The sequence below is a fragment of the Pipistrellus kuhlii genome, unplaced genomic scaffold (assembly GCF_014108245.1).
Source record: "Pipistrellus kuhlii isolate mPipKuh1 unplaced genomic scaffold, mPipKuh1.p scaffold_m20_p_4, whole genome shotgun sequence".
NCBI classification, from domain to species: domain Eukaryota; kingdom Metazoa; phylum Chordata; class Mammalia; order Chiroptera; family Vespertilionidae; genus Pipistrellus; species Pipistrellus kuhlii.
The window spans coordinates 71,550,994-71,574,962 of record NW_023425540.1 but is presented as its reverse complement, the minus strand read 5'-3'; the positions used below and the strand labels follow the sequence as shown (position 1 = coordinate 71,574,962).

General features: G+C 61.7%; 1 protein-coding gene across 2 annotated transcripts in view; it reads right to left on the bottom strand.

The window, feature by feature from the left end:
• Positions 1–724: 724 nt before the first annotated feature.
• The window catches only part of COL26A1 (collagen type XXVI alpha 1 chain), a 148,953-nt gene continuing 125,708 nt past the window's right edge, over positions 725–23,969 (bottom strand). For both annotated transcript variants that reach the window (XM_036408992.2, XM_036408993.2), the window contains exons 4-14: positions 21,407–21,468; positions 13,975–14,128; positions 11,797–11,895; positions 11,127–11,279; positions 9,384–9,467; positions 9,031–9,045; positions 7,618–7,652; positions 5,237–5,272; positions 3,277–3,324; positions 1,581–1,665; positions 725–1,140 (exon numbers count right to left, since the gene is read on the bottom strand). In XM_036408992.2, the coding sequence (XP_036264885.1) occupies positions 974–1,140; positions 1,581–1,665; positions 3,277–3,324; positions 5,237–5,272; positions 7,618–7,652; positions 9,031–9,045; positions 9,384–9,467; positions 11,127–11,279; positions 11,797–11,895; positions 13,975–14,128; positions 21,407–21,468 (938 nt within the window). In that variant the 3' untranslated portion in view covers positions 725–973. The remainder of the gene's footprint in view (positions 1,141–1,580; positions 1,666–3,276; positions 3,325–5,236; positions 5,273–7,617; positions 7,653–9,030; positions 9,046–9,383; positions 9,468–11,126; positions 11,280–11,796; positions 11,896–13,974; positions 14,129–21,406; positions 21,469–23,969) is intronic.

Genomic DNA, 23,969 nt, shown 5'->3' with positions numbered 1-23,969 from the left:
GAGCAGCAGGGGCCCAGGGTGTATGTGGAGCTGCCGGGGGCCTCTCCCCTGCAGGCCCGGGACTCGGACAGCCTTCCTTCCTCTACTTCACCAGGAGGATTACTGATCGTGTAATGCAGGGGAGGGCAGGGCTGCAAGGGATGCCTGGGGGGGGGGGGGGGGGGGGGCGTGTTCCCATGAAATCCTCTCTCCTCCACTCAGGAGTGCCAGGTCCTGGTGGGTAGGGGTGGGTGGGGGTGGGTGGGCTGAGAGAGACTGGGAGGCAGCCGTGGGTGATGCCAATTAGGTTTGAGGACCCTTGCACCCCTATGCTCCTTTCTCAATCCCCATGTCCCCTGTGACAATCATGGGTTCATTCAGGGTCTCCCTGGCCCCACGCCAGAGGATTGGAGTTGAGGAATGAGACCCAGGGCTCTGTCCTTCCTCCCATGGTCCATCCAGCCTCCCCACAGACCTGTGCTCACCCTGTCTGAGCTTTCTCTGAAGAGGGGAAGAGGAACGGAAAGACCCGGGTTCAAATCCTGCCCCAGCCCTCCGTGGCCGGTGGCTTTGCAGGTTATTTGTCCCCTCCAAGCCTCTTTCCCCAATAACATGGGGGTAACAAGCCTACCGCCTAAGGGTTAAATGAGACGATGTAGGGAGAGCTCCTCGGACGGCCCAAACGTCGAGGGAACTCGGTAAATGCTAAGGATTATGATTACTCTCAAACCCAGACTCTGTCTCCTGCAGAGGGTGGGAGGTGGGGGAGGGCTGGAACCAGAGCAGGGCTCTGCCAAGGGTGCTGGGCCCCTCTGGATCCTACCCCTGGAGGTCCCAGCTGTCCCCAAGGCCCCCAAGCCCTGGGGGCCAACGTCCCTCCTGATTGTCCGTGCCTGAGGTCCAGCCCCACGGGGGGGTGCCTTCAGGATCCAGTGGCGGCACAGGCGTGAGGGCCGGGTCTCTGGTGGGGCCGGGCGTGTCCTGGAGGGCTGCCCTACTTCCCGCTGCCGGCCTGGCCTGCGCTCTTCTGCCCGGGGCCGGGGCCGGGGCCGAGCAGGGCGGCGAGGGAGCCGTCCGGGGGGGCGCCACCACGCTTCATTTTGAGGTTGGCTCTCAGGGCGGCGTCCTGGCCGGAGCCCCCCTCAGGGGAGGCCAGAGGATCTGCAAGGAGATCAGGAGGGTGGGCCTCGGGGGCATTCAGAGGCACCTTCGGGTCACACTGCCCAGTGAGGATAGGGCTTTCTACCCACTTGTCCACTCATTCACTCACTCATTCATTCATTCGTCCTTCAACAAGTCCTGATCAGGGCTGGGCTCCAGACCCTGAAGAGGTGCCTGTCACCACCCTGCCACCAGGGCAGACATGGAAACCCCACCCCGAGAGGGAACCAAGGCTCTGCAGAGCCCTGTGAGGCGAGCTGAGGTCGGTGCTGACGTGGGAGTCGGTGCTGAGCAGGCAGAGGGAGCAGCCTGAGCAAAGGCTCAGGAGGGGCCTGGGTGACGGGTGGTGGCTCTGTGTCACTGGGAGGGGGAGGCAGGAGCAGAGGGAGATGCCCAGCAGCCGGGGGCTCACCCGTTTCTGCGTCCTGCTCCCCACTCACCATGGATCCCGATCATGTGCTCCAGGATGAGGACTCTCTCCGCCAGGATCTTCAAGGCCTCCCGCAGCTGCTGCACGCCCTCCCCCTGTGGGGAGAAGCAGCCAGGGTCAAGGCCATTCTGCTTCAGGTACATGCTATCCCAGGCCTCCCCCTTCCTGCCTGTCACCATCAAACAACAGCCACTGCCCACTCTGTTCGGGGACAGCATTGGAACCGGCCCTCAGAGAGGGTAACCAGAGTCCCCGGGACACACAGCCTGGAAGAGGCCTACCGGCTTCCATGCCCAGGTGTGTTGCCTCATGTCTGGGTTCTGCCTGCCCCAAGCTGCCCGCCTGCTTCCCCCGTGTGCCCTGCTTTCCAGGACACACCCTCAGAGCACCTGGGACAGGCCCACGGGTGGGGAGCTTGGCTGATTTCTTCCTGGCACTGCCCACCTGGGAGCCCATCCCCGAAAGCAAAGGGGAAGGAAAGCCACTGCTTCTGGGGTCCCGGCAGGAGGGCAGGATGAGGAGAGCCTGTGTCTCTGAGACCAGCCAGGCTCACACGTGGGCCCAGACATGTGAACGAATGAGCTGCTGAATGGACGTCAAGGCCACTTTGAAAAGTGATGATGAAGAGACAAGTGCCCGGCTGGAGTCAGCTTGCTGGGAGAGCGTGACAGCTGGCATGCCTTTCAGATGAATTTAGCTTAAAACACAACAACAGGAAACCAAAGAGCATCTCATTGGGTTCCAGGAGAGAGGTCTTCCCACCAGCGACCCAAAGCCCACCAGAAGCCGTATCTGGGCCGTATCTGGGATGGGGGTGTCCCTGGGGAGGAGCAGGGGTCCAGGCCCCCCTGTCAGGGACCTGGCTCAGCCCATGTCCCTGGGCCACAGGTTGTACTTGTATGAAGTGGGGAGGGCGAGTCATAGGTGCCCTCTTGTGGAGAACGGCTACAGTGTTTGGACAGGTTCAGGCCTGGCGGCAAAGCCACGTGCAAGTCCCAGCACAATTGTAGCTAACGGCTATCGCTGTAAGCTTGACCTTATGGTCCGAACCTGTGGTCCCACGTGGCTAAGTGATACGGGCTGCAGGAGGTGCAGCAAGTAAACAAAACTTGATCAGGTGCATGTAATTGAGTAGATTCTAAACCAGGGGTCTTCAAACTTCTCTCATTATGAGAATCACCTGGTGGAGTTGTTAAAACACAGATTCCCGGATCCCAACTATAAGAAGTGCTATCAGGAATCTGTGTTTTAACACCTCCACCAGGTGATTCTCATAATGAGAGAAGTTTGAAGACCCCTGTAATCTAAACCCTCGAGAACAATGTAAACATCTTGACCCTGCCCTTACTTTGCCTCCTGGAATCTGGCTATGAAATAAAGACGTGGCTTGCAGGCTGTGGTGCTGTCTCTCGATCAGAGAGCAGTGTCCCACCTAGACCCAGCTGTATTCTCTTGTCTGTCTTCTCCATCCTCACCGCCCCCCCCCTCCCGTCACCCATGGCCGTGCTGGCGTGGCACACCCTCAGTCTGGCATCCCAAGTGACCTGTGAATCTGCTTGTGCCTCCTGGGCCCACGGCTGCTCTGGTTCCAGCACCTTAACCTTTTCCAGTCCCACAAGGACCTCTGGAAGGTCCCACCGTCCAGGCCACTTCCCACAGCTGCCTGCCTCCAATGCCCACCTCGCCGAGGCCAACAGCACAGTTACCTCTGCGGCAGCTTTCTCCTCCTCTTCCCCCCTCCGGCCAGGCTCGCCCTAGGAAGAGAGCATGCAGTCAGTGGTGGTGCGGGTTCGGGGAGGGGGCCTGGGGCGAGCAGAGCAGCGGAGGGCCAAGGCCCTGGTCACCCTGCACAGCCTCACTTGCGAGGTGTCGGAACTTGGCTTTAGGGGTTTAATTCTGCTTCTGGGGCTGGGGGTAGGGGGTCAGGTTTGGAACCTCATGAGCTCATGTCTTGGCTCTCCCAGGGATCAAGTCTCCTGCCTCTTAGGACTCTGTTTTCCTGTCTCTAACATGGGGCCAGTATCATAAGACCTAGCTGGGACTTACTACTTCTGTGTGACCTTGGGTAAGGTACTTGGCCTCTCTGTGCCTCAGTATTCTCATCTGTACAATGGGGTAATAAGAGTATCTACCTCATAGGACTATTAAAAGGATTAGATGGATAATGAGCATAGACTGGAGCCTAGCACATAGAGGTGCTGTGAAAGTGTTGTCATACATTACCAGACAGACGTCTGGGAGGAGGCATGGCTTTGGAGGCTAAAGCACCTATGGTTGCTTTGCTGTGTGACCTTGGAAAAGTTACTTAACCTCTCTGAGCTGCCAGTTCTGGCAAATGGGGATAAAAAAGCACAGTATTGCTGGGTTGCTGCGAAGCTTAACTACACTATGGATGAAGAGAGCCTCCACAGTGGCCAGCACATAGTAGATGCTCAGCAAAGATCCATCCTTCCTCCCGGGCCGCACTGCCTCCTCTCCTCCTCCTCCTTTACCTCCCCCCCCCCCCCCGCACCCCATAAAGCCTTGGGCACAAAGGAGGCTCTCCCTCTAGGGTAGGGGTGTCGAACTCAATCAGAGAAGGGGCCAAAATCTAAAATCCAGCCTAAATCGCTGGCCGAATGGTTTACTGAACAGTCATAAACTGTCATTGTGATGGAAACGCAGCGGAGTGCAGTGATGACAGCGCGGTGCGGGCCACATTGCAAGGCCTGGCGGGACGGATTTGGCCCTCGGGCCTTGTGTTTGACACATGTGCTCTAGGGGCAAGAGTTGAAGCTCAGATTTTTTCCAAGAATGAAAATGAGAAGCCAGCTTCCTAAGCCTCTTAAATTCTTGGATTCAGAGACAGAAAGGGATGCTAGGTCAGCGGTTAGTCAGCAGAGCCAAATATCAACAGGACGATCGACATTTCTTTTGAGAGCCAAATGTTTTAAACTTAAACTTCTTCTAACGCCACTTGTTCAAACTAGACTTGCCCTGGCCATGGTATTTTGTGGAAGAGCCAGACTCAAGGGGCCAAAGAGCCATAGTTGTAAGCTTGACCCTTATGGTCCGAACCTGTGGTCCCACGTGGCTAAGTGATACGGGCTGCGGGAGGGGCAGCAAGTAAACAAAACTTGACCAGGTGCATGTAATTGAGTAGATTCTAAACCCTCGAGAACATTGTAAACATCTTGACCCTGCCCTTACTTTGCCTCCTGGAATCTGGCTATGAAATAAAGACGTGGCTTGCAAGCTGTGGTGCTGCTTCTCGATCAGAGAGCAGCGTCCCACCTAGACCCAGCTGTGTTCTCTTGTCTGTCTTCTCCATCCAGGCTCGTGTGCCACAGTTTGCCAACCGCGGCTCTAGGTCAGCTCAGGGGTGTGGGCTCCCTGAGGAGGCCTGAGGACTCTCATCAACCCCTTTAGCAGGCGATTTCAGTCTTTGCTCACATTCCCAGTGGAGTTGTTCCCAGAGTCATCCCGTCTTAAGGTGGGCGTCTGGGGCTGCACTCAGGTTGCCCCTTTCCGTCCTCTGCCCTACCCTGGATAAGGCCATGTTTGGGGAGGCTGTGGGGCGGAGCTCAGGTAAGGCCACCTGGGATAGTCCGTCCCCCCCTCCCAGTACCCTGGCCTGCACCAGCGCTCACCGCCCCGGAATGGCCTATCTCAACAGCCCGCACTTACAGATGGCCCCGTCAAGCCCCGCTCTCCAGCCAGGCCCTGCAGAAAATCAAATAAGGCAGATGAGTCCCCGCCTGCCTTCCCTGGCCAACCCTTCTGTCCTCCCGCCCCTACACTGGGCTCTGGATCCGGAAAGTAAGATGGGAGGACAACTGATGACATGGAGGAAATGGCAAGGCCACACCTGGGGGCCTCCCAGGTTGCGGAGCCATCCTCCTCTGGCTCCTAAATGAACCTCAGCAGAGCCCTCGGTCTTCTCATCTGCAGAATGGGGCAAAGCACGCCCCCTCCCACCCCCTCCTGTGGAGAAAGACCCCCAGAGACCCACCACCCACAGTGAAGCCACCGTCTGGCCCCTCGTGGTGCGCAGAGGAGGCTGTGGCCATCCAGACATTGTTGATATCTGGGCTGACCTTGGCCCTGCTGGGGCCTGGACGGGCCTGGCAGTGAGTCCTGGGAGGGCTTGTCCACTTTGGCCCTGGAGAGTCCTCTGGCATCCAGGCCCCGGCCATGGGCCCAGCCTTAGGGAGGGGCCACAGTAAGGAAGTAAGGGGTCAAGATGCCAGTGACATGAAGACCCCTTAGGCGGATGCCCAACCACGCCCTCTCAAGGGGAGTTGGACAAGCAGCTCAGACTCGGTCCCCGTGAACCTCCTAGGAATCTTGCAGACCTGGGTCCCCTCAGGACAGGGTCTGCAGAGCCACCAGAGGCAGCCCTGTTCACAAGGGCCTGGCAGGATAAGGCTACCCCGAAACACCCACTGCGCTCCTGGCGAGGGCTGGAGGCGGCTGGAGAGCCGGAAAGGAGCCGGGCCTAACGGGGACCCAGCTCTGCCACCTGCTGTGTGACCCCAGCGAGTGACGAGGGATTAACTGATGGGGCTCCTGAAAGCCGTTAGCATGAGCAGACGGGGGAGGAGAGGGGATTGAGGGGGGATTGGGCGCAGTCATCCCTGACCGGACCAGTGGCCGTGGGCCGTGGCCAGAGGCCCAAATTGAAAAGGGACGACCCTGAGAGCCACCTCCCTGGGAATGTGAGCTGGAGGGGCACACTGGGCAGGGCTGCCAGGCGTGGGGAGGTCACCCAGACTTCTCTCCCCAGCCGCCTCCAGTGCTTCCCTGGACCTCTGTCCCTCACCAGTCTTCTCGGTCACTGTCATTCTCGCACCTGCTCCCAACCCCGCTCTCCAGGGCCTGTGGTGGGGCCTGAGGGACCGGGAGGGAACCCCTGGGGTGCCTTGCTCTGGGGACCTAAACTCTTGGCTTACCCGGCCCACCCCTCCTGATGCAGGAGCAGATCGGGCCTGGGGGCCTCCCAGCCCCTCTGCAGCCCTTGTCCCACCCAGGCCCTGCTGGCCAGCCTGGCCCGTCCACATCCACGCTTGCTCTGCCCTGTGCTGAAGGTGGTCTGTTTCGGGGTCTGTGCACCAGCCAGCTGAGTCCGCCTGGTGTGGAAACACACTGTGGGGACCACAGGGAGCAGATCGGAGCCCGGGACGCTGGCTCTCTGACGTCTAGGGTGTACGCTTTAGGGGCCTGGACTGTGGCCCCAGGTCCCGGCTGTGCCATTGATGGGGGAATATTTGTCATTTAACCAAAGGGATGGGTGAACTCCCCAGTCCCAGCCAGAGCTCCAGAGCAGCGAGCACAGCCGGGAGGACATCCCACACCGGGCAGGTGTCCTGGGCCCTTCCTCCTCCTCCCAGAGATTTCCTCCTAGATCCATGGTCGGCAAACTGCGGCTCACAAGCCACATGCGGCTCTTGGCCCCTTGAATGTGGCTCTTCCACAAAATACCACGGCCTGGGCGAGTCTATTTTGAAGAAGTGGCGTTAGAAGAAGTTTAAGTTTAAAAAATGTGGCTCTCCAAAGAAATGTCAATCGTTGTCCTGTTGATATTTGGCTCCGTTGACTAATGAGTTTGCTGACCACTGTTGGGCTCCTGTAATACAAGGCGCCTCCACCTGGCACTTCAGTTCCCTTTTGCTCCCGGTAACCACCTCCTCCCGGAAGCCAGAGCCCAGGGAGGCTGCCTTTTAGCCCAGGTCACACATCTGAAAGGAGGGGAAGCTGGCGGAGCACCCCGCCAGGCTTTGGTGATCCTTGGGAGCAGGATGGCAGGCTAGGTGGGCATTCTGTGCTGTGGCCTCTCTGGACTCAGTCAGCTCATCAATACAATGGGAAGTTTGCTAACACCTCTCTGGCACAGACCACTGCCACTAATAAAACCAGAACCTCGTGCCGACTGGCCCCGGCTCCCACCTGGGCCCAGTGGGGACCCGCCAGGTGGACTGCTTCCTTCCTGAGCAAAGCCTGCAGCACACAGCCTGGCCCGTCCTTCCTAGGGAGCCCTGACCCTCACACAGAAACGAGCGCAGCCTTACCTGGGATCCAGGTGCACCGGGAGGGCCTGGGGGACCTGTTGGCGGGGTTACAGACAAGTTACCGGGGGCCAGAGAGGCCTTGTGCCCCCCATCAGCTCCGGAGAGAGACATTCCCACCCTCCACCCCAGCCCCTGCCCTGGGCCTGCCTCAGGGGCAGCAAACAGAGATCTGGGGACTGAATGTCGGGGGAACACACTCCCCTGGCCTCTCCTGCCCATACTCAGAGCAGAGAGCCACCTCTATGCATCCCACACCCCAACCTGCTCTCCTCCCAGGGCCTCCCTCAGCAGCCAGCCCCCCCGCAAATCTCTCCCAGGTCGGCCCCTCCTTGGGACTTGGGGCCCAAGCCCCCCAGGTCCCTCTTCTTGCCTGGGTTACTACAACTGCTTCTCGATCACCCACCCTGCATGGGGACACCCAGAAAGCAGCTGTTCAGTGAGCTCCCGCCCAGCCCAGGCCCTCGCATTCCCCAGATGCCCTCCCGGGCAGGTCTCTGCTCTGTGCCTCTGCCAATGCCGCTCCCTCCTCTGAGCGTCTCCATCCCCGCACATCTTCCCTGCCATTCTTTCCTACCGGCCTTCCCCCTCCCCGGCTGAGCCTCTCCTCCTCCAGGAGGCCTCCCAGCACCCGCCCCACCTCTCTTCCACACGGACTTCTGGGAGTTCCCAGCCTCCGCCCTGCCTGCCGTCCGTCTCCACGTCCGACGGCCTCTGGGACGGAGAAAGCCCGGAGGGTCAGGCTGGGTGCCCGGCACAGGAAGCCGCGCTCAGGGTGAACTTCCAGCACACGTGCACGAGGAGGCCTCTGTCCCTGCCCGCACAGCCCCATGGGCTGTTCCGATGTGCCCCCACGCTTGAGGAGGGCCTTCGGGACAGTGCACGGGGGGGCGGGGGGCCCGCACATCTGGACTCAGCACGAAGCCCTTCTCTGCGGTCAGAGCACATCCCCTGAGGCCCCAGGTGTCCCCAGGCTCATCCCCTCACCTGGTCTGAGTGGGACTCAGATCCACCTCAGAAAGACGCCTGCCCGCCGGGCCCGCCCCAGCCCTGCTTTCCCTCCCCACTCAGGCCTGTGGACTCACTCACTATGACCAAGGTTTGCTTCGCCCACGAGGGTGTGAGTGCCACCCGGACCGGAGCCTCTGTTTATGAGCCTTTGTTTTATGACAGGGCCCGGCAGGTAGGATTGGCTCAGTGGGTATTAGTTCAGTGGGTAAGAGAGTAAACGAGTGACAGGGAGTGAGTGTTCTGGGCCTGGAGACATCCACACAGCTGGGTGGGCCGAGCTCCCGTGGCCCTGGCCCCAACGGCCCCTGTGCAGGGAGGGTCCATGGAGGGTGGGGGTCAAGCCAGATGCAGGCTCAGCCCATGGAGCCCGGGGCCATCTCCCCCCGCAGGGCCACTGGTTTCTGCCTAAAGGCCCGGGGCCTTGTGCCTCTCATAGTACCGGTCCCTCCTGAGCTGCCCTCTGCTGCCCCCACGCTCCCCCTGGGCCTGGGCCTCTGTGTATCCAGGGCATCCCATCCACCACCCAGGCCCACGTGAGGGCAGCTCTGAGCGGCTCTATGTGGGCATCAGGAACCTGGGGTCCCTTTGTCCAGCCCCACAAGTGAGCTGCCAAACGGTAGGTGGGGGCAGACCCAGTCTCCAGCACCCTGCCAAGGCCACGGGCCCCCTAATGGCTCCTTCACGCCCCCTTGGCGCAGGCCAAGCCCGGGATGGGGTACCCAGTCCAGGCCATCCGTGCTGCTGCCCTCTGCACTTACCTGGAGGGCCGGGGGGACCCCGGGGCCCTGGGACACCGGCCAGCACCGTGTCCACGGCGGCAGAAGCCAGCTGCGAGTCTCCATCTGCGGGAAGAGCAGACGGCCTGTGACCTGGCAGGGCGGGGTTGGCAGAGCTGGGAGGCTGGACCTGAGGTCCCCCAGAGCTGGGGTGGATGCCCCGGGCCCCACTGGGGCCTCAAAGCAGCCCAGGGAAACAGATGCGATTGCTCCCACAGCTCAGAAGAGCTTACGGAGGCCAGGTCACCGGGCAGCGGGGCCCAGTGAGCTTCTTATAAAGACAAACACTTTCCTGAACAATCCAGACCCTTCAACTCTGGCCAGCCCCACTCCCCTCCGAGCCCCAGGCTGGCCCTGTCCTCCAGGCTCCATCCCACATGCCTGCCTGACGTGCCCCGCTGGCCCCCTCACTCAGGCCTCCCCTAAGAAGCCCTCCCTGCTCACCCCTCTAGCTGCCGCCAGCAGGGCCCCGGGGCAAGGTGGGGCCTGTCTGACGGCCTGTCTTCTCCAGGGGGAGCCCCATGCGACTGCCCAGGCATCCCCAGAGCAGAGACAGAGCAGCCAGGCCCAGGAAATGCCAGGGCTGCGGCTGCCCCTTCCTCCAATCATGGAAGCCCGGCCTGTGCTTCCGAGGCCTCACAGCAAGTGGGCACCCGGGGGTGCTCAGTCCCCACCTTTCCCAATGCTCACACCCCACAGGCCGCCCTCCCTCGGGGGCCCAGGGCTGGGGAAGGAGGGTGCCGTCTAAGGGGGCTCTGGGCACCGGAGGTGGTAGGTGGGCAGCCCTTGGTGGCTCCTCGTGGCTCAGGGGTGGGGGGGTGCTGAGCCCCGAGACCCCCAAGTGCATCACAAACACTATCCATTCTCTGCCTGCGCAGGGCCATCTCTGAGCCACAGGCGGGTGAGGAAGCCGAGCGCGCAGTGAGCTAACATCCCCCGTGGGAGAGCCGGCGCCTCCCAGGCCCTGCCTGCTGGCCAGGCCCTGCCTGCTGGCCAGGCCCCTCACTCACGAGGACAGCCCAGGGCCCAGTCCACGTGGTTCAGGCTGAGGCTGGGGGCTGTTTTAGAAGCCCAGAGCAATTCCATCCAGAAATAGTATCAGATGGAAAAACTGAGGCTCAGAAAGGGATCAGGTGTTAACACTAGGGCGAGGGCTGTGCTGCCTGAGGGGACAGAAGCACCGGCAGGACGGGGGATGGGGGGGATCCCTAGCAGCTGACTAAAGGTCCCTCTCCACCACGATGCCCTCGATGTACCCACCCATCCCCTCTCCTCAACACGGTAAGCCAGTCCTGTCACTCTGCTTCTCACAGAACCTCCCCAGGCTCCCGCGGGCCTCAGCCCCTCAGCCGGGCCGGCGCTGCCTCTGGCACTGACCGTGGCCCCTGAGGGAGGCGTGTTCTTCTCACGCTGCCCCAGTGCCCACACAACACCTGCCAGGTGACCTGCAGGGAGGGCACGTGGGACGAGGAGGTGGGACAGCAGATGAGCTCCGTGGTGGGGCCATCCCGGCAGAGAGACAGGCCAGGCCAAAGAGCGGAGTGATCTTTGCAGAGTCGGGACCCCAGCTGAGCACCAAGGCAGGGACAGGCCATGCCGGGCCCAAAGCGGGGTTGAGGGGTCAGGATTGGTCTCCGGTGCCCCCGCTTGTCCAAGCCCTCTCCCAAGCCAGTGCCCCCCTCGCTGGTAGGGTGCCAGGCCCCCTCCCCTCAGCCCAGCACTCACTGTCCTTGTCCGTCGGGGGCTGCAGGGAGTAGAGGACGCCTTGGGGGCCGTTTGGAGGGAGGCCCGGGCTGCCTGCTGGGCCGGGGGGGCCGGGGGGGCCGGGGCGCCCCATCTCTCCAGGCAGCCCACGGGGCCCTGGTGGCCCCAAGAGGCCTGTAACGGGGAGAAGAGGAGTCAGGTGAGAGCTGGGCCTGGCAGCCAGCATTGCAGACAGGAAACAGGCCCCAAGGGGGACAGGGTCGGCGGTACCTCCAGACCACAGTCTCCCTAGAGGGCTGTCTTAGGATGTAAGTGAAGTGGCTTCCCCTTCCCTGCCCGGTGCACAGGGAGCCAGCCCCAGGCAGCTGGAGGCAGGGACGGCTCTGGCCTGGTGCCCTCTGCCTCCTCCAGGGACCTGGCTCTGGCCAGGAGCACGCAGGTGGCAACTTCCCGCAGGACCAGGGGAGTTTAAAAAACTGAGGACAACCCCAGCCCAGCAGCCCCCACCCCCACAGCCCCCACAGCCTCTCTTCTTCCCTCCTGCAGCCCAGGGAGAGACCAGGCCCTAAAGCGGGGGGGATGCACAGCAATTAGAGTGCTGCTGGGTGTACGAGGTGACTCGCCTGCTCAGACAGGGGAGAAGCCCAGGCCCTGTTCCCCAGGAGACAAATGGCCGAGCCAGTGTCCTTACCAGGAGGCCCTGCCGGGCCTTTCTCTCCTGCCTGGCCCCGGTCACCTTTGGAGCCGGGGGGGCCTGCAGGCCCCGGTGGTCCTGTCTGCCCCGGGGGCCCTGGGGAGAGAATGAGATGAGGCCTGGGAGCACTGGGCTGTGGGGACAGCCCTGCACCCCGGAGCCGTCCGTCCACCTGAGGCTTCCACCTGAGGCTTCCCCGAACGGATGGGCAAAGGGGCGTCAGCCCCGTCGGGCAGTACGGGGACACACCATTTCTGCACCGAATGACCTCTACGATCTCAAGAGCTGCTCTTGTTTCCACCTGACAGGGGGACTGAGGGTCCAGGCGTGGCCCCTCGCTCAAGAGCCCAGAGCCAGGCTGTGGGTGAGTCAGGTTCCCTCTCTCCACGGCCTTCTGGCTCCCTGCTCAGAGTTGGGACACGAGCGTGTGGCAGAGGCCTTCTCGGAGACTCCAGGAAGCACCACAGGACATGCCTGCTCACCTCCGGGGTCTCAGGCCCCACGGGTGAGTGAGTAGAGGTTAGAGGCCCACCATGTGGCCTGGGCCAGCCCTTCTCCCTCCGGAGTGCCTGGAGAGGGCGCTCAGAAGCGCCTGATGGACTGATGGAGGGGCCTGTGCTGGATCTTAAGGCCCTTCCATCTCAACTCCACGTGACTGTGGTCCAGGAGGAAGGGCTTGAGGGGCTCCTGCTTTGGGGAAACTCCACCTGCTCGCTGGGAAATCCAGGTGTCACCATTTGTAGGGTTTGTTCGCCACCTGGTGGCCATGTCCTGGAACTGCACTTTCCCTGGAAAGGAGTCACGTCTGGCCAGGAAGACCCAGAGTGGCTGCCAGCCTTCCCCTCCCACCCCCAGGGGGTTAAGGCCTGGGTCCTCCTTTTTCAGTCACAGAAGGAGGACTTAAAGAACATGGCGTGGTCCAGTCCTCTGGGGTGAGGCCTTGGGGACAGTGGCCAGAGAAGTGGGCCAGGGGACCCAGAGGGAGCGGCTCCCCCTCACCCACAGCCTCAGCGCCTTGGAAGAGCCCAGAATATCTGCTCCTCCCCCAGCCCCAGGACTGGCTGCTGGATGCCAACTCTCCCGCTCCAAGGGCCACCCTCCCAGCTCCTGCTCCTGAGGACGGGCACCCAGGAAGCAGGGCAGAGGTGGCCCGGGAAGGGCTCAGGCAGGTGCTCAGAGCTGAGTCTGGGAGGTGCTGGGGGCTCAGCCGGCAGAGTGGAGAGGGAAGGAGAGCATCACACTCAAAGGGCTCCTGTGGGGACAAGAATCATGGAGACGGAACCCTCGGGTCGCTGGGTAACCCCAGGGGTCACTTCTTTGAGCCTCAATTTTCTCTGTCACCCCAAGCTTTATGAGCTTTATGAGCTCACCAGAAAGGTCATCTGTCCAGCCTAGCATGATGTACAAATATTTAATGACTGGCACAGCATGGGCACTGACCAGTCGGGGGGGGGGGGGGCACCAGCCTCACACCCCCGAGCTCAGCCACACTGACAGGTGTCAGCTGGACACCCACTCAGGTGAAGGCCAGCATAGCGCCTGGCACAGGCAGGCGTTCAACAACTCGGGCTACTATTACAATTGTTATTACTACTCGCGGGCTCCGAGGACAGAATCCTGGCCAGCGGATGGAAGCTACGGAAAGAACTTTTTATCCCTGACTTGAAACTGTGCAGAGAAGGGAGAAGATAGCAGGGCAGCAGGTGCCCTCCAAGTCTCTCAGAGCTTGTCGGGGTGTCCCCAGAAGCTGGTGGGAGGCAGTGAGCTCCCCGTCCTGGGGGTATGCAGACGGGGGCTGCTATACATGGTGCCAGCCAAGCAGCAGGCTGGGCCGAGGGCATGCGTGAAGATGCTGAGGTAGCATCAGGGCAGCTGGTGAGGACAGCAGCTGGGCTGCAGGCAATAAGGAACGGTGGGGACTGGGGCAAACTGCAGAGCTGAGATAAGATCTGCAGCCAGTTGTCTCCAGGATGGACTGGCCAGTCCCAACGGCCAGAGTCCCTGTTTTTTTCTAAAAGAAGCCAGAAATCCTCACTTTTATGTGAAATGCCTCATTGTTTAAATGGCAGCTCAAGTGTTTAAAATGCCACGTGGCCATGTGTGACCTAAGGCCAGTGTGGGCCCTGCCTGTGGACCCTCTGGCTGGCCCGAGCTCTCCCCTGCGGCCGCACTCACCAGCCGGGCCCGTGGGCCTTCTCCGGGGCCCTGGGTGGGCGAGAGGGATGGCGTCAGGGAGGAAGTCCTCGTTCCAGGGCGGCGGGGTGCTCTGGGGGACGGGCAGGTCGTTGTCTGGGCTTGAGGGTCGCTCTGCTGCTTCCAGCAGGAGAACCTGGGCCGGAGAAGGGCAGAGGGTCAGCCCGGGCTGGGCCTGGGACACATGTGGACAGGGAGAGGGCCCCGTGAGACCTGCAGCTGCCCCTGCTGGGTTGGGGTCACCCTCCTCAGTGGGGCCCCCACTCCCCTGGCCGACATGCTCTCCCACCCCTGCCCTCCTCCCCTTCCTGTTTAAGGAGAGCCCTCCTGGACCCTCAGGCTCCTGCAGGTCCGTCCCCTCTCAGAGTCCCGGAACATTTTTTTCTAGGGGGGCCGCCGCTGGGATGAGAGATCTGAGTCATGACCGTGACCACCTCCACCTCCCTGTCTCCCCACCAGGGGGCACTGAGTGAGCTTGTCCCCCACACTGCCTGGCTCAGGGCACAGATAGCATGGTCAGGGAATGTGGATGGATGGATGGATGAATGCATAGATGGAAGGTGGGAAGGAGGGAGGAAAATAAGAAGAGATATGAGGGGTAGGGAGTAGGGGGGAATGGGCCTGGTTTGAATTTTAGTAGGAGCTCCAGGAAAACAAAAGGAGGCTGTGACCACTCAGGGCAGCCTGGCAAGCAGCCTGCCCTCCCATCTTGAGGGACTCAGGGGTCAAAGACTGCAAGACCCAGGGCCTGGGCAAAGACATGCTCTCCCTAATTCTCTCCAACTGGGAGCCAGGCCGCCGTGGCTCCAGTGCAGTCCTGCGGCCTCTGAAGAGGCCAGCAGGGGGCACTGTGAGCCCAGGATCAGTGCGGGGCCAGAGAACCTGGGCAGGCCCTAGGCAGCAGGGGGAGGGAGGGCACTGGGGCCCCTCAGCGGTATGAAGTGGAGCCCGGCCTCCTGCCCCCCCCCCGTGTGTGCCCTGCCCTTGGTGCCCATCTGGCCGATGGGGAGGAGGAGTCTGGTGTCTCAGGGTCAGTCCAGCTCTTAGAAGCCAGACCCCTGAATCCTGTAGATTACTAGCTGTCCCTTCCCTCCATTTCCCCGGGATTAAGGGGTCTGAGGATGGGGCAGAGGGTGGTGAGCGGGCCTGTGAGGGGGGCCTGCTGTGATGATCACTGACGCCCAAAGGCATCCAAACCCAGGCCCCAGGCCCGAACCCCCACTCTGTCCCACCCTGAACCCTCTCCCACATCAGAGTCCTGGGCCTCCCTGGGACTTCCCCCGCTGTTCAGGGAGGGGGTGGTGTCAGGGCCTGCGCATTCGGCCTTTCCCTGGCCCATGGCCCAGGCTCCACAGCAGCTTCTTGCCTTCCTACCTCCATCTGCCCCCCTTCACCTCCTGGAGCCCCCCACTTCCTCCCACACAGCAGCGGGATGAAGACCTCATGCCAAACGAACCCTACCCAGGCCCCCTCCAAACCCCCATTGTCCCTGCACAGGTGCCCGTTCCACCCAGCCTGCCCCTCCTGGGCCCCACCTGTGGCTCTGGTCCACATGCCCTGAGTCACCCTGGACCCTCCTGGCCTGAGACCGCCTCCTGCAGCCCTGGCTCCTGCAGGGCCCTCTGTCAGCCCTGCCCTCCCCCCTGAGGAAGATCCTGAGACTCCAGGGAGCTGTGCCTCCTCCCCACAGCCATCTCACCCTCTGGGCAGAAGGGGCCTCCGTTTCATCCCTAAGCCAACAGCCAGCCAGAGTGGGAGACAGAACCACGTGGAGCAGGCGCCCTCCTGCTGTTGGTCCCCAGGGCCCGGCCTGGGGTCAGTGCTGTCTAACGGGGGAGGCTCAGGTCCCGCGGCCACACAGGCTGGCTTGAATCCTGGCTTTCCCATGCGGCCGCTGTCACCTTGTGCAAGCATCATGACCTCTGTGAGCCTCAGTTTCCCCTCAGCAAAATGGGGATGACTACAAGCTGCCTTCTCAGAACTTGGACCCCGGTTGGGCTGTTTCCCAGATAAGAGGCATAGGCCCTTCTGAGCGCCCCCTGCCCCCAACAGCTCTGCAGTGTTTCTGGGCCTGGGTGACAGTCTCCAAGGATCCTTAGTGTCTCAGTTCCTTCTGTCCTGGGTGGCTGGGTCCTCCCTCTGGGGCTCTGTTGGCTGCTTTGAGCCCCTCTCCTACCTGATGCTCCCAAGAGCCCATGAGGCAGGAGGGGTCAGTGGCCACATCACAGGCAAGGAGGTGAGAGAGGCTCAGAGACCACAGGCGTCTTGCCCAGGGTCGCTCAGCGAGCAGACAGCAGGGCAGGGCCCCCCGGGGTGCCCCGTTCGCCTCTCTCCACAGCCTTGGTCTCGGTGGAGCCTCACAAAAGCCAGGAAAAGGGGACCGGCCAGCTCAGGCCACACAGCAGCTTCGGAGAGGAACCCAGTCTCCTGACCCCTGTGACCCCAGAGGGAAGGGGGGGTTTTCTGCCTCAACGGCTGAGTTTTCCCTTGGGAGCTGGCTGGACGATGGGTCACAGTCAAGGACGCTGGGGCAGCCGAGGGCCTGGGGAGTGGGGAGAGCCGGCTGCCGGAGGCAGGAGGCAGCGGGCCCTGGACAGTGGGCGTGAGGATGGGGCTGAGGAGGACTGGCAGGACCTGGGTCTTGGGGGCAGGCATGGATGAAGGTGGGAGTGGCTCTCCCATTAGTGGTCTGGCTCTGGGGACAGTGGAATTGCCACCAGGCAAACAAGGGCATGAGAGAGGGCAAGCCTGGGGTGAAGGTGGCCAGTGTGCGGTCCAGGGGCCGGGTCTCAGGACCTATGGACTATTGAACAGGGAGCAGGCAGGAGCAGGAGGGCCAGGGCAGCCTGGCGGGATTAAGGGGGGCAGGCCCTGGTGTTCTCCTGTAATGGCCAGGCCCTGGGCTCCCCAGAGGGACCTGCCACACACAGCCTTGTCCCCACACCAGAGGCCCGGCTCCTTCTCTCCTGGGGCCCCTCCCACACAGACACAGGCCCACAGAGCCCACGCCCGGCACAGGAGCATGGACACGGCCGAGTCAGCGTCCGCCTGGCCCGGCCGTGGCCAACCTCCCGGAGAAGCTGGCCCCGCCCTACGGGGGCATGAGCTCACCGGGGCAGCGGCCGTGGGCGTGGGGACGGGCCGTGAACACCAGACCACGGCCGCCCAGGGCAGCGGCCCCGATGACGTCATTGTGGTCTGGCCGCGGGCACGAGAGGCCAGCCGAGCGCCCAGGCTTCTGCCACCCCCATGCAGGGAGGTCCCCTCGGGCCCCCGCCCACTCCTTGTGTCCATGAGGTCAGCGAGTAAACGGAGGGGGAGGAGAGGGAAGAAGGCCGAACGCTTCTTCCCTGCTGGCCTTCTGGCTCCTGTGCCCCCACAGCCACCCAGCTGTCCCAGGAAAGGGGGACGGTAGGACTCCCCGACCAGCTGCGAGGACTGGGTCCTCGGGCAACCCCAGCGCCGACAGGGAGGGACGATGGAGCTGACCCTGGTGGGTGTCCGGGCCCCACTGCCCCTTCTTCCCTTGCCCTGTGGGGCCCCAGAGAAAGACTCGTGGTTGGCCAGGCACTCATTTTTCCAGCTTCCTGGCAACTAGGAGGAGGGCCTCTAGCCCAGGGCTGGCCACTGAGACGTTTGTTGGGGGCCACTGCCTGCTTCTGGCCTCGGTGTGAGAATGCGGTGCCTTGGGCTGCAGTAGCCACATGGTCACCAGGAGGCCTGGACCGTGAGGACAAAAGATAATTCACTGAAGGGGCGAAGGGGGAGGCTGTGCAGTGGAGCGGGCCGGCCTGGCCATGGGACACACAGCCCCGGGGCGCCTTATGTGCAGCACCAGCTCAGCCAGGCTCAGCGGCCCTGAGAGGGGGCGGGGAAGGATGTAGAAAAGACAAACAAGAGAATGAAGGCTGGATCTGGGCAGGACGCTGCTTTTCTGATGGAGAGACAGCGATACGGATTACAAGCCGTGTCTTTATGTCATAGCAGATGCCACGAGGCAAAGTAAGGCCGTGGCCAAGATGTTCACAGCAGGCTGGGGCCTACTCAACTACATGCACCCGATCGAGCTTTGTTTACTTCAGCCTCTATCACTTAGGCACGTGGGGCCATAGGGTCCAGCTTAGGACTACAGCTGTTGGCCATCATGGTGCTGGGAGGGCTCTGCCCTCCAGCCTGGGACTTGCACGTGGCCGTGGAAGGCGTGCCCTCTCGTTAGTCTGAGGTTTGAACCCGTCCAAACTCCGTGTAGCTGCTCTCCCCAGGGAAGAGCCTGGGTTCCTGAGCCTCCGAAACCCTCTCAGGACTTTCTGTTAAACAGACAGTACACGTCCTCAAGGAACAGCCGCCTTAGATACTTGTACCTGAATGCCTCTCCCCTGACACACCCACACAGGCTTCTTCCGGGGGGGCAGAGCCCCAGCTCTCAGGCCTCTGGGTTGCTGCTCTGGGTCAGCTTCTTGATCTGACTCCCACCTGGGGTCTGGCTGCCTGGCTCTTTCCTCTGTCACTGGCCACCAGACCCAGCCTCTGGCCTGGCTGCCCCAGCTCCATGTCCTCTGACCCGTGCAGGCTCATCTGTGGTTGGTGCATTCCCCGGGGCTGCTGGGCTGTCCTGAAAACTTGCCTCAATGGTGACCCCCTTCTCCTCCAGGCCACTATCTCTCAACGAACTCCTAGTGGCCCTGTCCTTCTAGGACCGTGGTCAGCAAACTGCGGCTTGCGAGCCACATGTGGCTCTTTGGCCCCTTAGGTGTGACTCTTACACAAAATACCACGGCCTAGGGCGATTCTATTTTGAAGAAGCGGCGTTAGAAGGCGTTTAAGTTTTAAAAATTTGGCTCTCCAAAGAAATTTCAATGGTTGTACTGTTGCGATTTGGCTCTGCTGACCAATGAGTTTGCCGATTACTGCCCTAGGAGATGCTTGAGCCTGGAGCGGGCAGGCGGGAGCCAGAAGGTGAGCTGGAACAGGAGTCTTCCAGCCCCTCCCTGGGACTTCAGAAGGAGGGGGCGCTGCTGAGCTGGGCTCCCCATAAGGAAATGGGTGCAGCCACCTGTTTGCACATTCCAGACCCAAGCTTCCTCCCCTCACTACCCCCCACCCAAGAACCACCTGAGTCCCCACCATACCCCTGCCTCAGAAGGTCCCCGTGAGGAGCGGGGAAGAGACTCCTTCAGCTTCTATTTCACGGGACAGCAGAGTGAGTGGAGTGCAAGAAGGGATGTGCCACGGCAGGGCTAGTGCTAGGACAGGAACCTGAGCCCTGGTTCCTCCAACACATCCTGCTGTTTCCCCGCCCCCTGCCCCCACAAAGTCTGCTGAGGGGTCACGATGCTCAGGCCAGAGAGCCAGCCTGGCCCCCAGCCCGCCGCCCGAGGCTCTGCTGCTGGGGCGGAGATGGAGGGAGGTGTCGGGACTGGGCGGACCTGGGAAGGAATTGCTCATGGCAGGAGGGCATGGGTGAGGGCCAGCTGGGTGGGGACAGCGGGCACGGTGCCAGTCCTCCCCCGGAGCTGTGACTTTTAACACCCGAGGTGCTGGGCGGGGGCCAGGCAGGCTGTGGACGACGCTCTGCCAAACCACGCGGAGGCCTCAGGTGCCTGGAAAATGTCCGTCAGGCAGCTGGCCCCGGGAGCCTGCCTCTCCTAAAACCTTGGGTGCCAGAAGTGCACCCCATTCTCTCCCCAGCGCTGGGACCCCCCCAGGATTCCCCATCCCCATGTAGCGTGGCCCACACGGCCGCATCTTCTCTGTGAAGCCTCCATCCCCAGCGCCCAAAAGCCGCTGAGCCCCGGAGAGCACCGGCCACACCAGGCCTCGGGCCAGGAGCCTGGCGGCCGGGGGAGGGAGCCTCCCTCCCAGGGGAGGGGTGGGGACACAGAGCCCTCAGCCCGGGGGCTTTCGTGTCCTGTGCTCTGCACGGACGTCTCCTGGCACCCGTGTCTTCATCTGCACGTGGGAACAGAGGCATGGCATCGATGGTAACACGGACCCGCACGCCTGTCTAGCATCCAACCCTTTCCAAAGCCGATCCCACCACCTGCAGCCCCAGGAGCTGGGACTTGAGTCCATTCTGCTGACGAGGAGGCGGGAGCTTGCTGAAGTCACCCAGCTGGTGGGTGGCCCCACGTAGGGCTGACCCCATGTGACAGTCACCTGCAGCCCCCACCGGACGAGGCAGGTGCCTCACAGTCAAGCTTTCCAGGCAGGGGCAGGGCCAAAGGCAAAGTGGGGTTAGCAAGGGCTATGTGTATGTGTGTGTGTGTGTGTGTGTGTCTATGTACCTGTATGTGGTATCTGTATGTTGTATTTATGTGTGTCCGTGTGTACCTTTATGTGTCTATGTGTCCATGTGTATGTGTCTGCGTGAGGGCCAGGTGGGCGGGAACAGCTGGCACTGCTCTCAGAGTTCTTGCCTCGCTCTGGCCTCCCTGGTAGCCAGCTATCATCACACCCCCTCCTATGTAAGGCCCTCTCCGAGCTCTGCCTCAGGCTCAGGAAAGCCAGCCTCCCAGTGCTGGCTCTGCCCTGAGGCCAGGCGATCCCTCCCTGCAGTTCTGCTGCCCCAGCGGGTCTGTCCTCCCCTAGGCCCAGCCCCGCTAGTCAGTCACCAGCGCCTGCTCGCAGACCTCTGGGGCACTGCTGAGAACGGCCTAGCGGGCAGAGCCCCTGGCCTCACTGCTTTGCCTTCTCCTGCCTGTTCCTGCCAAGGGCTTTCTCCTGCCCAGAGTGAGCTGGGGGGCAGGCCAGGGTGACAGGGAACACCACCCCACAGACGCCTCGCCCAGGGAGGGATGGGAGCATCCTGGCCCCTAGAGGCCTGCTCTGCAGCAAGCTCAGCCCCGCCGCCCAGGGCCCTCCCGGGAACCTGCCCCACCGCACCCCTGCACCCGCACTTTCTTCCCTTCCCTCTGACTCCCTCTCTTCTCCAGCGCCACCTGGGGCCATTCTCAAGCACTTATCCTTCATCAAGTCCTTCTGCCTCTGAGGTGACCTTCTCCTTCCCCTGATGCAGAAGGCGGAGGACTGGCCTCAAGCCAGACAGCAGGAGCAGGGGCCAGAGTTAGGGGTAGTCGCCATGGGGCGGGGTTGGCAGACAACCACTCCTTCCTTTGAGGGGTCCACTTCTGGGCATCCAGTCCCTCGGCCTCCAAGGCCTGTCCCCAGACCAGCCTGCTGCCTGGAACCTTGAGATTTCTTGCCCTTTCCACTCCCTTCCCCACCCCGGGAGGCGGCCCGGCCCACAGAAGGCCACCCACAGCTCCTCGGCCCTAGTAGTCCCCACCCCTTGGGGCCAGGCTGCTCAGCCCGCTGGGTTCCCTGAGGCGGGGGTTCCCCAGCCACACTGTGCAGGTGCCTGATGCACCCTCCCCACAGCCAGCTCTGCAGGACCAGGCTCCCCAGTCTGTCTGACCTTGGCCTCCAGCGTGATCAGTCGCTCACTCATGTCGCTGAGCCGGGTGCAGTTCATGCATTCTGCAAGAGAAGAGGAGCCCAGGTGAAGGGGGAGTGTAGGTCCTGAGGAGAGAGCAACCCAGCCACCAGGACAGCCTCCGGATGGGAAAGCAGCCAGCTCTTGGGTTGTATGCCCGGAAAACTCCCAGCCTTCCACCAGGGCCTCATCCTGAGTGTCCCCTCCTCCGCGCAGCCTCCCTGACCTCGGACCTCCTTCCTGGGCGCCCACAGCACATAGTGCTCTTCGTTTCCTCAGCACAGGGTCTGAGCCAGCACTGAGCCAGCCTGTAAGCTTCCTGAGGGCCGGGTCTTTGTTTATTTTGTTTGCTCATGAGTCTCAGCACCCCGTACAGAGTAGGGGCTCAGAAGTATCAGAGAGCTGATGAATGGACAGCAAATGAAAGGTGTCAAAGCCACAATTGGTGAGGTCTATGCTAGAGCTGTCAGAACAGAATTTGCGCCGAAACCGGTTTGGCTCAGTGGATAGAGCACCGGCCTGCAGACTGAAAGGTCCCAGGTTCAATTCCTGTCAAGGGCATGTACCTTGGTTGCGCGCACATCCCCAGTAGGGAGTGTGCAGGAGGCAGCTGGTCGATGTTTCTCTCTCATCGATGTTTCTAACTCTCTATCCCTCTCCCTTCCTCTCTGTAAAAAGATCAAAAAAAATATTTTTTTTTTTAAAAAACACAAAAACAGAACATGCAAGAGAGCATCATGGGGTCACCAAAGCCAGTCTGGGGTGGGGTGGGGGCTGGGGGCAGGGGAGGGCATCCTGCAGTCAGTGGCATAAAAAGTGAAGCCTGAGGGATGTACAATGACTGGCCAGGTGAGGAAGAGGGAGAGGCCAGGTCCAGGAGGGGAAGCACAGGTGCTGAGGCCGGGCGGGGAGCAGAAGAGGGGTCTGTCGGCAGCCTGGCCAGAGCTCAGCACCCCTCGGGGCCACCAATGCAGAGCTCAGGCCTCCCCACAGAGCTTCTGGCAGGAAGAACTCCTGAGGCCAAGGGGCAGCCACTGGCGGAGGTGAAAATCAAGGTCAGTTTGCATTTGTACAAGTTCATCTGGCAGCGAAGCCTACCGAGGTCGGAGTGGGAGGGCCCGGAAGCCGGAAGGCCAGTGAGGAGACCAGGGATGGTTAACCCTCAGGCACCGTCTCTCTGGGCCGTAATTATCTTCCTAGTCTGTCTGCCCAGAAAACCCGAGCTCTTTAACGAGGAAATAGACTGTCGGTCCCGAGGCGTTCCAAAGAGCGTTTATTGCTCTGAGCGTCAGGGGACACCTGAATTCCTCACTCAGTTCAAAGCCTGACCCGACAGGAACCCATTCTGGTTACAGACACAGACGCACGAGAGGTGCTGGGTGACTCAGCGGGCCCCATGGGTGTGTGGAGGCGCCTTGGCTGCAGTGAGGCCTCCCGGGCACTGGCAGGGTCCGCGGGTCCCACCCCAGCCTGTCCGTGGAGAGGCCCCCACCACTGTCACCAAGTGCAGGTCACCTTGCTGATGTCCCTGCTCCAAAGAGGAGATTGCTCTGTGCGGGGAGGGGGTGGGGCGGCCTCGGGGCCTGGGGGCTGGCACCCACTGCTTTCTGCTCACCAGCGCCCGGGTTAAAAGGCCTCCCGCATGGCGGCAGAGCGCGTGCACCCTCCTGCCCTCCCTGCTCCCCTGGGCCGGGCCCAGCCGGTGGTTTATAGGCTTGTTTTAGGAACAGAACTCCCCCTCCTCCCCGCAATAAACCTTGTCAGTAACCTCAATACATAAAACAGATTAAAGGCTGAGGTATAAACACGGAAAGGGCAGGACTTCACAAAGGCCAGCGAGAGAGGGGGTGGTTTGGGGTTGAGTGGGGGAGGAGGAGGTTGTACACCTCGATTCCCTCTAGTTTCTCCGGGGAAGGGCCGGTAAAGGAAGGGGGAGGAACAGGGAAGGCAGTGTTCCCTGGGCTCACGGGCACTGACACTGGGGGAGCCCCCCCGGGAAATAGCTGGGTCCCCAAGGCCCCGTCAATAAGGCCAAACCACAGGGAAGGAGCCTGAGGATCTTCAGTGCCTTTGAAAGGAGCCTTGAATGCGGTGGTTCCCAACCTTCCTAACGCCGCCGCCCTTTAATACAGTTCCTCCTGCCGTGGTGACCCCCAACCATAACATTATGTTCGTTGCTGCTTCATAGCTGTCATTTTGCTGCTGTTAATGAATCGTAATGTAAACATCTGTGTCTTCCGATGGTCTCAGGCTCTGCAGCAGCGGTTCTCAACCTGTGGGTCGCGATGCTCCATGGGTGGGGGTGGGGCTCTAGTTTACAACTTACATCGGAGTTGTAGAGTGGCAGGCATTGGAAGGGCTGAGAGCCACTGTTTGAATGGGAAAGACGGAGATCAAAACAAGCAGGGTCCCAGGTATCCATCCATCCGCCCGCCACACACAACCATCCCCTCATCTACCCACGGGGGTGCCCAGGAGCTCTTGCTGACTGTGCGGAGACCGCAGGGTGAGCGGCAGGGCAGTAAGGAGGAGGGGCCTGCTCTTG